Below are 13,154 nucleotides of genomic sequence, written 5' to 3'. Positions count from 1 at the left end.
TTTGTCCCGCACATTGAACATAGTTGTGGAGAGTCCCTGTAATCCTAGATTCAGATCATTCAGGTGAGAAAAAACATCCCCCAGATAGGCCAGTCGTGTGAGAAACTCATCATCATGCAAGCAGTCAGACAAGTGAAAATTATGGTCAGTAATGAAGACTTGAAGCTCATCTCTCAATTCAAAATAAGTGTCGATACTTTGCCCCTTGATAACCAGCGCACCTCTGTATGTTGTAAAAGCGTTACATGGTCGCTGCCCATACCATTGCATAATGCAGAAAATACACGAGAGTTCAGGGGCCTTGCTTTAACAAAGTTAACCATTTTCACTGTAGTGTCCAAAACGTCTTTCAAGCTGTCAGGCATTCCCTAGGCAGCAAGAGCCTCTCTGTGGATGCTGCAGTGTACCCAGGTGGCTTGAGAATTGAGAATCCCACACACCTGATTGAACTAATCCCGGGCTTGAGAATCCCACACAGCCCGGTAGCTCTCTAGGACCAAGAATGGTGACCACTGTATTGTGTTGTGTGACCACAACCGTGATACACCCCACCTGTACCTCACACCTCTGGCCAGAAGGGGCAGTGTAGCCAGCTCACCTGTGTAGTCCAGTGGCTGTGTGGTGGTGTCCTGGGCCAGGGGGCGGGCCACCGCTACCCTCACCCCCTTTCTGATGTCATCAAGTGGGCGGGTCTTACGCACCAGCACTCGGGTCACTGCTGCAGGCTTCTGGGGTTCTTTAGGGGGCTGGGGCACCCGCAACTATGGACGTACACACACACACACACACACACACACACACACAAAAGGGTGGCAGGTAGCCTAGCAGTTAGAGGGTTGGGACAGTCACTATAAAGTTGCTACTTCGAAACCCCGAGCCGGAAAGGTGGAAAAATCTGCTCAGTAAATCTCCAACATTAATCTCCACGCTGATAACGTGGACCTGAATTAAGGCAGCCCCCCTCCCCCGCACCTATCTGATTCAGAGGGGTTGGGTTAAATGAGGAAGACACATTTTGGTTGAATGCATTCAGTTGTGCAACTGACTACGTATCCCCTTACTATTATGTATGCATACACACACGTTACGTACACACACACCCACACACACCCACACACACAAACATACACACACGCATTATGTACACACACACACACCCACACACACAAACATACACACACGCATTATGTACACACACACACACACACACACACACACACACACACACACACACACACACACACACACACACACACACACACACACACACACACACACACACACACATTATGTACACATGCACACACACACCTTCTCCAGGTCCTCAGGTCTGATGGCCAGGGCCTGGATGTCCTCTCCTTTAAGAGTGGGGCTCTGAGGCTGCTCTTCACTCAGACACGACGAGAAATCCTCTGACACTTTCAGACGTTTCTTCTCTGGAGACGAGAGGACAGGATGAGGAGAGGAGAGAACCAACTGTTTCATTCCAAGCACATGGGGCCAACATGGCACCTGTTCAAATTCTGAATAATAAACCAAGCTTCCCCATTTCTGAATCTATTTGTTTTGGCTTGCACTCATATGGGGAAAACCACGTTTGCAGTGATGATACACACAGCCAACTACTGAACCAACACTAACCCATAGACCAGACTTAACAAACACTAACCCATAGACCAGACTTAACAAACACTAACCCATAGACCAGACTTAACAAACACTAACCCATAGACCAGGCTTAACAAACACTAACCCCATAGACCAGACTACATCTGAAATGTATAACATGATTTGCTGCTAGCAAAGCTATTGTTACATCACTCACTGACCTCCTGACATTGAGAGAAAGAGAGGAGCAGAATATTCACACACACACACACACACACACATAGTTATGCAATTCTGTTCATCCTCAGCACTCCAACTGCAACAGAGTCTGTCCCTGGTTACCATGACCACCACACAACCCACCGCTTATCTTTTTAGTCTGTCCTTGGTTACCATGACCACCACACAACCCACTGCTTATCTTTTGAGTCTGTCCCTGGTTACCATGACCACCACACAACCCACCGCTCATCTTTTGAGTCTGTCCCTGGTTACCATGACCACCACACAACCCACCGCTCATCTTTTGAGTCTGTCCCTGGTTACCATGACCACCACACAACCCACCGCTCATCTTTTTAGTATGTCCCTGGTTACCATGACCACCACACAACCCACCGCTCACCTTTTGAGTCTGTCCCTGGTTACCATGCCCACCACACAACCCACAGCTCATCTTTTGAGTCTGTCCCTGGTTACCATGACCCCCACACAACCCACCGCTCATCTTTTGAGTCTGTCCCTGGTTACCATGACCACCACACAACCCACCGCTTATCTTTTTAGTCTGTCCCTGGTTACCATGCCCACCACACAACCCACAGCTCATCTTTTGAGTCTGTCCCTGGTTACCATGACCACCACACAACCCACCGCTTATCTTTTGAGTCTGTCCCTGGTTACCATGACCACCACACAACCCACCGCTCATCTTTTGAGTCTGTCCCTGGTTACCATGACCACCACACAACCCACCGCTCATCTTTTTAGTCTGTCCCTGGTTACCATGACCACCACACAACCCACCGCTCATCTTTTGAGTCTGTTCCTGGTTACCATGACCCCCACACAGCCCACCGCTCATCTTTTTAGTCTGCCCTGGTTACCATGCCCACCACACAACCCACCGCTCATCTTTTGAGTCTGTCCCTGGTTACCATGACCACCACACAACCCACCGCTCATCTTTTGAGTCTGTCCCTGGTTACCATGCCCACCACACAACCCACAGCTCATCTTTTGAGTCTGTCCCTGGTTACCATGACCACCACACAACCCACAGCTCATCTTTTGAGTCTGTCCCTGATTACCATGAACACAACTTTTGCTTCTCTACCTTTTGCTTTTCTATCCTTTTCTACCCCCCCCCCTCTCCCTGCCACCTGTTCTGAGGCTCAGCACATTCTGTGTGGTTTTCAGAGGAGGGTAGCACCTTGCGGAGAGTGAGAGAAGGCCACAGAAGGGATAAAAGAAAAACTGCAGGAGTCTCATCCTTCATAGTGGGTGACCTTGGCACACAATGGAAGGCAACTGGGACACTGAGGCTCCACATGCACTCTCTTTTGTGACTGTGTCCTGTTTATGTACACACACACACCACATCAATAAACACACACACACAACGACAGAGCCCCACGTAAACAAATACACACCTATGCCTCGAGAATGTCTCTTTTACAGAGTAAAGACAGGAAATTAGATGTCACTTATTTTATCAGGTAAGTTGAATGAGAACAAATTCTCGTTTCATACATGATTCATGACTATCTACCCGCCCTGCCCCCCCCCCCCCCCCCCCCCACACACACACACACACACACACACACACACACGTATGGACTAACGTTAACGAATAGACAGAGGAAAAGCGGGAGGGGTCAGGATGATAATGTTAAGTGTGCGTGTGTGTATTTAGTTAGCTAGCTAATAGTATAACAGCTATGTTAGCTAGCTATATTCTACATACCTGGCGGGGTCCGAGGTCTCGCCTCCTTTTTGGGAGTTTTGCCAGTGGATTTGGCTAGACTTGCCATTTCAATGCTTAGGCTAGCTAAGGTAACGTCAGTTAGTTGTAACCTAGCTAGTTAGTCAACTCGGCAGCTGAGAAAGTCGTTTTAGTTAGCTCAAGTAAATTGGTGTCACGCAGGGAGACAAGAAAGTTACAATTGTCCCTAAACAGTGACATTTATACAATGTATACAAAAGCAACTTCGTCGTTGAGGAAACTGTTGATAGCTAGCATCTAGCCTTGTCATTCGTGTCTCTTTCTCCCCGCTGCCTCGCTGTACCCATGGCAACGGACGCTTGTTTGCTGTTAAAGGGATGCTCACTTTTTGTCGGACAACAGTCAAATCCAACAGCGCCGAATGAGAATTTCCCTCGAAGAAAATTAAACAAGCCTAATTCTAGGCAGTAGGCAGCATACAGTAACACATAATATATATATATATATATATATATGTGTGTGTGTGTGTGTTGACGGTGCGCTCATGTTTTGTTCCTCAATACCGTAGGCCTTTATTTGTTGGACTATTTCCTCACAAAATGTCATGAAAAGGAAAGAAAATGACATTGATCTGGCCAATAATGAATAGGCTTGTAAGGATTATTTTTGCTCATACAAAAAGGCTAAAGGCCAGATGTGTCACCGTGTGCCAGCAGTTGGTAAACAAATACATATGACTTCTTTGTATGTTGATATTGAATTTAAAACACCAGATCATCACAATCTCCCATAGCCTCAATTTATCCAACCACCACAACGTGCGCAACCCCCCCCCCCCCCCCCCCCCCCCCCCCAGAGTTCCTGTCTTGGCCGTGCACATTGCAGTAGAACTGTCTGCTTCCATTGTTCCAGAATCAGGGAACACTCGGTGTTCTCCCGGAGAACATAACAATCTCTCCGCTTCTGTCAATCAGCAGTTCTGGCAACTAGCTGTTGGGAGAGACGAGCAGATGACCCATGCCGTGTGACGCGGACGAGCCAGGCGCATGCATGGCTATAAAAACAACACCAAAAGACATCTGTTTCTGTACCACACAGACTAGATGTGCGCAAACACACAGGTGTCACGAGGACCACATGTAGTGTCCAAACCTCACAGTTTGGAATATTGCAGGATCCACCCAGGCATCCACACTGCCCTACAGGCCATTATAGGCTACATTTCACATGCCACTTAAGTGAGACAACATTATGGAGGTAAAAGGTAACCCCTCCACTAGCCCACCGACCACCACAACCAACATGCCCGTCGCCCATCAGCGGGCTGAACCTTCTCAGTTCCCCGGGACCAGAGCCCTGAGCCCCGGCTCCTCCAAGGTCCTGCTGGCATACAAAAACGCAACCCAGCACCTGAACTCACCGGGGCTCAAAGCCAGCATGGGTTTCCTTAAAATGGTCACGTGTCAGTGGAAGCACCAGGAAAAGAAGGGGAGGGTGGTGCGGTCCCCAAGCACAGCTAGCTGGCTTCCACCTCCCTCCGATGGCCACTCTTGCAAGAGGTCGCCCCTGGACCAGCTATCTGATCTGGTTCTCCAGGGGCAGATCCGGCTCGGCGAGGACGACCCAAGGCTCGCCCAGGACTCTCGGCAGGACCCGTTGAGCTCCACCAAGCCGCAGAACTGCAGGCGCATCGTGGTTCTGGGTGCGCCCGGGGTGGGCAAGACTTCAATCTTGCGACGGTACCTCTGGGACGGCTTCGCGGAGGAGTACCAGCCCACCTCCGAGGATTTCCTCCGGAAAATGTTCCACATCCGCGGGGAGACGTATCAGATCGACGTACTGGACGCCTCCGGAGAGAGGAGCTTCCCGGCGAAACGCAGGCTCTCCATACTAACCGGTGCGTAACGGGAATGTAGGCTATAACGGGAGTCCTTATCATGGTCTCTATGTTGGAGCGTGCTGGAGGTGCCTCAACAGTAGTTGTTATCGCAGGGTTAAAGATGTAAATGCATACGTATGAATAAGCCTCTCTCTCCGCGTAGATGTGATGTGCGTAAAAGTGGACATGCTTGCTTTATAAACGATGAGAGAGAATATAAATATGTGTATATGGACGTATAAGTTATGGATAGAATAGCATATAGAATATAATAAAACATAATATAATCTTTATCCCAGAAGGAACTTCAGTTCAAATTGCTAATGAGAATATGACAATGTAGGCTATAATGAAAATATAGGCTAAAATAGGCTATACTATTTCGGTCTCCCCCTGTGTTCTTTATAGGTGACATATTCCTTCTGGTCTTCACCCTGGACGACCGGAGCTCTTTCGATGAGGTGTGTGCCCTGCGCACTGAGATCCTCGCGGCCAAAACCAAGCTCCTCAAGCCCACCAGGCCGGGCCAGAGCGCACGGGTCCCCACGGTAGTCTGTGCTAACAAGGTGGACCTGTCCCCAGCGGAGAGAGAACTTTCCCGGGCAGAGGTGCTCCGAGCCCTCGGTGAGGACTGCGCCTACTTCGAGACCTCCGCCAAAGACCGCACTAATCTGGAGGAGGTATTCGAGGCTCTGGCTAAACGGGGCGGGTTGCCAACTGAAACTAGTCCGTCGCAGCACCGCAAAGTTTCGATTCGGTCGTACCAGGCGCTGAAGGAGGGCAGAGTGGCCGGGAGAGGGAGCCAGGCGCCCGGTTGTAAGGCTCCGTGTGGGGCGCTGTATCCGCTCGCTCGACGGCCGAGTTTCAGCACTGATCTCCGTCAAGTCCTCGGCCCCAACTCCGCTCGGAAGCCGGGCAAGCCGCTGGAGAAGTGTCAGATTCAGTGAAGGAGCCAAAGACAGACTGGACTGGTTTATAAGGGTGTGTGGAGCGAGGAAAAACAATCATGTTTGATTTCCACAAATGCATTCTGCTAAATGTAGATATGACTGTGAATAGTATCTGCACCAGGGACTTGAACACTACTAATAGCCTACTAAATGTGCAGAAGTTGTGCAATTGTGTGTCTCAATCTAATGTGAAATATATATTTTTGAAATGAATTAAAAAACATTTTTGATCATGTATTATAGTGTGGTCTCCTTTAGGGGCAGAAGAGGAGAGAGTGTGGTCTCCTTTAGGGGCAGAAGAGGAGAGAGTGGGAGTCTCCTTTAGGGGCAGAAGAGGTATTATAGTGTGGTCTCCTTTAGGGGCAGAAGAGGTATTATAGTGTGGTCTCCTTTAGGGGCAGAAGAGGTATTATAGTGTGGTCTCCTTTAGGGGCAGAAGAGGAGAGAGTGGGAGTCTCCTTTAGGGGCAGAAGAGGAGAGAGTGGGAGTCTCCTTTAGGGGCAGAAGAGGAGAGAGTGTGGTCTCCTTTAGGGGCAGAAGAGGAGAGAGTGTGGTCTCCTTTAGGGGCAGAAGAGGAGAGAGTGGGAGTCTCCTTTAGGGGCAGAAGAGGAGAGAGTGGGAGTCTCCTTTAGGGGCAGAAGAGGTATTATAGTGTGGTCTCCTTTAGGGGCAGAAGAGGAGAGAGTGGGAGTCTCCTTTAGGGGCAGAAGAGGAGAGAGTGGGAGTAAGAGGACAGAGTCAGAGACTTGACTTCATTGACTTTATTGCATAACACATTTCATGAGTTCTACAGACAGAAATAGAGAGCGAGAGAAAGAGAGAGAGAATGGTGGAGAAAGAGAGTGAAAGTGTGTGTGTGCCTGTGTGTGCTTGTGTGTGTGAGTGTGTGTGTGCCTGTGTGTGTGAGTGTGTGTGCTTGTGTGTGTGAGTGTGTGTGCCTGTGTGTGTTAGTGTGTGTGTGTGCCTGTGTGTGCTTATGTGTGTGAGTGTGTGTGTGCCTGTGTGTGCTTGTGTGTGTGAGTGTGTGTGTGCCTGTGTGTGTGAGTGTGTGTGCTTGTGTGTGTGAGTGTGTGTGCCTGTGTGTGAGTGTGTGTGCTTGTGTGTGTGCTTGTGCGTCAGACAGAAAGGCAGAGCAGTATTGACTGCAGCAGAGTCGTGATCAACCAGAGGGTTGTACTGTACTAACTAGCCTACACAACTCACTGCCTGCAGTAGACTGGGCCGTTTCTGGTTGTTAAATCCTCTTTACATTCTGTCTATGAGTCAGATTTTTCACACACAAATACATCTGTAACTCCATACTATAGGCCCTATTCTATATATTCAGCATGATGATGTTGATAGTAATGATGATGATGATGATGGTGGTGAGGATGATGATGACGAAGGTGACGATTAAGTTGTTGTTGATGATGATGAATAGGCGTAATGACACTGACAAAGAGTCATAGGATATTTGTTCAACTGCAATCAGTGCACCGTTGTTCCATGAATGAGGGTGTGTGTGTGTCCTTTGTGAGAGTGTGTGTGTGTGTGTGTCCTTTGTGAGTGTGTGTGTGTGTGTGTCCTTTGTGAGAGTGTGTGTGTGTGTCCTTTGTGAGAGTATGTGTGTTCTTGCAGGGCCGGTGAAAGCCTTTCAACACAACAGGAGTTTCTGAGTTTCCATAAAACAACAGCTCCTTGTTTTTCTGCTATAAGATTTCCACTCGTATAATCTCATAGCCTGGATTCCCTTTACCTGTGTGTGTGTGGGCGTGTGTGAATAGGTGTGTGTGTGTCCAAACTAGGTGTTATTATGGATATTGTGTAGTGTAAATGGGATTCTTTATCCCCTAGTAAAAACATCATAACCACTTTTCGCATAACCTGTATGAGTCTTCTGGCTGTTCCACATGCTTAAAGGGGCAACCTGGGATTTGAAAAACGGATGGGTCTGGAGCAATGTAACCACTTTACAAAGCTATGGATGCAAGGATTTACCATCCATGAGATAGTTATAACCATAGAATTAGGAAGTATAATTAATTAGGAATTATAACCGGGAAGGCAGTTTCCCCCTTTTGAACCATTTCATGTGTCTGAAGGTAGAACTCTGCCTACCCGGAAGGCCCAGAGAGCAAATCAAGTGCACCCATAGGTCCTACCGCTGGCCAATCAGATATCTCATATCACGTGTCTGAACAGCTTTCTCGAGCCATAGACTGTAAAAAAAATAAGCCTTGAATGAACAGCAAAGTGGGTACTGTGAAATAGCAAAACGTTTAAAACCATCACTAGAGAGAGACCCAAGGAATACAGCAAATAGTTGCTGTTTTTATGAGTAAGTTAATGTTTAAGTTGTTATTCAGCACTGTCACTTTGTTCAACACTTTTATAAGACATAAAATGTGCATTCGGTCAGTCCACTCAACCAGCACTGCAGCTGCAATGAATGACAAAGTATTCGGATAATCTTGCGTTATTCGCGGCTTGAGTCTTTTTTAATATCAAGGAATATTTCACTTTCTCTGGTCATAGGAGTAACAACATGAATTGGTGCATGAAATAATGCACTGTGACTTGAATTCCGCCATCAGCTGGAAGAATATGACCCCTTTTCTCAGTGGAGGGAGAGCGGGAGGGACAGACGCTACTCTCACTCCCCTAACGCTTCGAAGACACCGACTGTGTCGTTGTGTTTCGGTACACCAGAAGTACATTCATTTCCAATGGAACGCTGTGTTTGCCTTGCAGCATTGCGTAGCAGAGGCAGTGGCAATACGTTCTGTGTGGTGCATACGTTGGATTTATCGAACATATGCGTCAAACTGTATGCGTAATAAAAGGTTGACAGAAATGGTAACAGAAGGTGAATGTTTCACACATATCTAGATGATGCTGCATACTATTTTGCGCCTTAATACAGTTGGTGTGTTTGAAGCGTTACGCCTCATGTCCACCAAATGTGTCAAAAACACTTTGTGTTCCAGTGGAAGTCATTAATTGTCAATGGAGCAGTCCCGCAACACTAAGTTAGGGGTGCTGCAGTAGGCTGCGGTGCGTTCTATGTACCACACGCGTTCACAGTAGGCTGTGGTGCGTTCTATGTACCACACGCGTTCACAGTAGGCTGCGGTGCGTTCTATGTACCACACGCGTTCACAGTAGGCTGCGGTGTTTTCTATGTACCACACGCGTTCACAGTAGGCTGCGGGGCGTTCTATGTACCACACGCGTTCACAGTAGGCTGCGGTGCGTTCTATGTACCACACGCGTTCACAGTAGGCTGCGGTGCGTTCTATGTACCACACGCGTTCACAGTAGGCTGCGGTGCGTTCTATGTACCACACGCGTTCACAGTAGGCTGCGGTGCGTTCTATGTACCACACGCGTTCACAGTAGGCTGCGGTGCGTTCTATGTACCACACGCATTCAATATTTTAAACTTGTGTGTTGCGTTACCATGTAGTGGTACAAACAAAAGTACGCATACTGCAACTAGCTAGTTGAAAGCGAAGCACCTGTGCGCCAAGTACGGGAAATGCGGGCTAGACATCTGGCAAAACAAAACCTAAATGCATCTGGTGGACATTGGGCATGATCACACCTCGAACACACCGACCGACAACATCGTTGTGTTTCGGTACACCAGAAGTACATCCATTTCCAATGGAACGCTGTGTTTGTTGGGACTCAACATTGGTTGAGTTTGCCCCACCAATATTTACATGCTAAAACCGCCACTGCAGATTGAGCCTTTAAACAACCACGGAGTAAAAGGGAGGTCTCTCTCTCTCTTTATTTCCCTGTCGGTTTCTGGGGCTGTCTCCTCCTCAACCCCGCCCCAACCGCTTTACAGATCCCTGCTGTGGGTTTCACATTGCAGGAAACCACCCTCCATTTTGGCCCCCACCGCTGTGCAGTCAGTCACGTGCTGGAAGGTTCACATTGCAGGAAACCACCCTCCATTTTGGCTCCCACCGCTGTGCAGCCAGTCACGTGCTGGAAGGTTCACATTGCAGGAAACCACCCTCCATTTTGGCTCCCACCGCTGTGCAGTCAGTCACGTGCTGGAAGGTTCACATTGCAGGAAACCACCTTCCATTTTGGCCCCCACCGCTGTGCAGCCAGTCACGTGCTGGAAGGTTCACATTGCAGGAAACCACCCTCCATTTTGGCCCCCACCGCTGTGCAGCCAGTCACGTGCTGGAAGGTTCACATTGCAGGAAACCACCCTCCATTTTGGCCCCCACCGCTGTGCAGTCAGTCACGTGCTGGAAGGTTCACATTGCAGCAAACCGTCTGCCAAATGAAGGCAAGTGACTGCTGGGTTGTTTTGTGGGAGTGTTTGTCTGCCTGTGACCCCTCTCACAAAGGTAGGCTTTAGAAACGGCACAATCACTCGGCCACACAGCTTCTCTAGTATAGACAGACGGACTCGCTATGCAGAACTACACAATGTGGGACAATATACAATTACACAATGTGGGATTGAATGGCAGGCATTCACTCACATATAGACTATCTCTATCCGACACACACACAAGCGAGCGGGGGGGGGGGGGGGGGGGGGGGTTGTTAGCCCAGAGTGAGTTACTTTTCAAACTTTCACTTTGCCTTTGTGCAGTTAACTGAACATATTCAACAGTCAATGTATGCTGTAATAACTAATCTCTCTGCCCTCTCAATACCTTCCCCCTATCTCTGACCCTCATGTCTCTGACCCTCATGTCTCTGATCCTCATATCTCTGATCCTGACAGACTACCATTAGAGGGACCTAACCCTGACCTTGGACATAGCCCTTTCTTTGTGAGTGTATGTGTTTGTATGAGTCTGTGTTAGTGTGCGTGCATGTGTGTTTGTGTGTACGTGCATCTGTGCGTGTGTGTTTGTGCGGACGTGCATGCAGGTGTGTGTGTGTGGGTAAAAGCCTTGCTGGCACGCAAGGCTAGGTGTTGAGAGTGAAAGTAAGGTAGGTAGGTGTATGTTACTCAACATTGCAATCAGGGCAGTGGTTCACAGGGGCAGTGAACAGATTAGAACTGAGATAAGGATATAGAGGAGAGATACCCACCGTACACACTAAGAGAGGAGACATGGAGAGAAACGGCACTCCTCCCCAACCCACAGAACAGCCTCCCACTGACAGTGGCACCGACACAGGCCAGCCACACCCCAGCTCCAACACCCACCAGCCCCCACTCTGCCCCCCCCAGTCCAGAAGAAACACTGGCTGGCATCGTCCTGTTAATGGACTCAAATGGGAAGTATGTCCAGGAGAAGAAACTTTTCCCTAGACACAAAACGAGAAAGGTGTGGTGCCCAACAACGCAGAGTGCCATGGAGCTGCTTGATAAGAACCATCTCGGGTCGCCAAGCCACATAATCATACATACCGGAAGCAACGACCTGCGTGCTCAGCAGGAGAGGGTGGCGACTTCACTACGGGGAGTGATTGAGAAGGCCTCCGCAATCTTCCCCAACTCAAGAATCATAGTGTCAACCCTTCTACAGAGGAGGGACTTCCACCCTGCCACAATCCAAAGAATAAACGCCAGCCTATCCCGGGACTGTGCCCTGCGACCCAATGTACACCTGGCCCACCATCCCACCCTCGATCTGGACTGTCTCTATGACCATGTTCACCTGTACAGGGAGACAGTCCCCATCTTTGCCAAGACTCTCAAGGACGTCGCTTTAAACCGCAGCCCGACCTGTCCACCCAGGAACAGCGGAGCAATTTCCACCCCTCCGAGATCACCGACACAACACCCCGGACCAGCACCCTGGACCCCCCAGCCACGACCACAGCACCACCAACCTCAATGCCCACCACAGCCAGCGCAGCACAGACCACCCCAGCCCAGCTTCAGAGCCACCCAGATGAGGCCTACCACCCCCCTCCTCCCCACCGCAGACCCACACCTGGAGGAGCCACAGCCCAGCAGGCAGAGCTACGCACAGGCTGTGAGAGGAGCAACTGGCCCAGCCCCCACCAACCAAATGAGTGACATTAAACAAATGCTGAGTCTACTATGCTCACATGTGATAGGCCGAGGGTCATGGTAAGATGAGCACAAGAACACCACCATCCTCACACTACATCCACCCAAGTGGCATGACACAAATTCTTGTGTCATCATCTTAAATGATAAACAAATCACATTTGCAAAATAATAGTTTACTTTAATTGAAAAATCCTGTTAATGGTTCTTCTTGGATTGTGAATGTTTGTCTCATTTTGAAAGGTAAAGAAAAGAGAGAAAAAAAAAAAAAGTTATGAAGTCTTTTTACGTTGCATGTTGGAATTTACAAGGATTGAAGTCCTCTGCTTTTGGGCTAAAGAGCAGAAACCCAGACTTCCTGAAAGAAATTGATGATGTTGATATTGTAGTACTACAGGAAACATGGTGCAGAGGTGATGTTTCCACTGGCTGTCCACTAGGTTATAGGGAGATAATCATACCATCCACTAAATTAAAAGGAATCAAACAGGGCAGAGACTCAGGGGGAATGTTAATATGGTATAAATCTGAACTAATTAATTCAATCGAATTGATCAAAACAGGAGAATTCTTTATCTGGTTAAAAATCAACAAGGAGGCTATCTTGACAGATAAAAACGTCTTCCTCTGTGCCACATACATTCCCCCCTCAGAGTCACCCTACTTCAATGAAGAGAGCTTCTCTATTCTAGAGGGAGAGATTAGTCACTTTCAGGCCCAAGGCAACGTACTGGTCTGTGGAGACCTGAATGCTAGAACAGCAGAAGAACAAGACACTATTAACAG

General features: G+C 48.6%; 1 protein-coding gene across 1 annotated transcript; it reads left to right on the top strand.

The window, feature by feature from the left end:
* Positions 1–4,855: 4,855 nt before the first annotated feature.
* LOC120038870 (GTP-binding protein Rhes-like) lies at positions 4,856–6,379 on the top strand. Its single transcript, XM_038984454.1, has 2 exons — positions 4,856–5,450; positions 5,841–6,379. Exons 1-2 carry the CDS (start codon positions 4,856–4,858, stop codon positions 6,377–6,379), a joined length of 1,134 nt encoding a protein of 377 aa, XP_038840382.1.
* Positions 6,380–13,154: the final 6,775 nt, after the last annotated feature.

This window comes from Salvelinus namaycush, unplaced genomic scaffold (genome assembly GCF_016432855.1).
Source record: "Salvelinus namaycush isolate Seneca unplaced genomic scaffold, SaNama_1.0 Scaffold2412, whole genome shotgun sequence".
Classification (NCBI taxonomy): domain Eukaryota; kingdom Metazoa; phylum Chordata; class Actinopteri; order Salmoniformes; family Salmonidae; genus Salvelinus; species Salvelinus namaycush.
The sequence above is the reverse complement of the archived record's forward strand: the minus strand, read 5'-3'. Positions and strand labels throughout refer to the sequence as shown.

Excerpts from the sequence above, each read along its gene's own strand:
- LOC120038870 (XM_038984454.1), top strand. The coding sequence starts at position 4,856 with ATGCCCGTCGCCCATCAGCGGGCTGAACCTTCTCAGTTCCCCGGGACC. Across the intron at positions 5,451-5,840 it reads CAGGCTCTCCATACTAACCG|GTGACATATTCCTTCTGGTC; the intron begins GTGCGTAACGGG and ends TGTTCTTTATAG.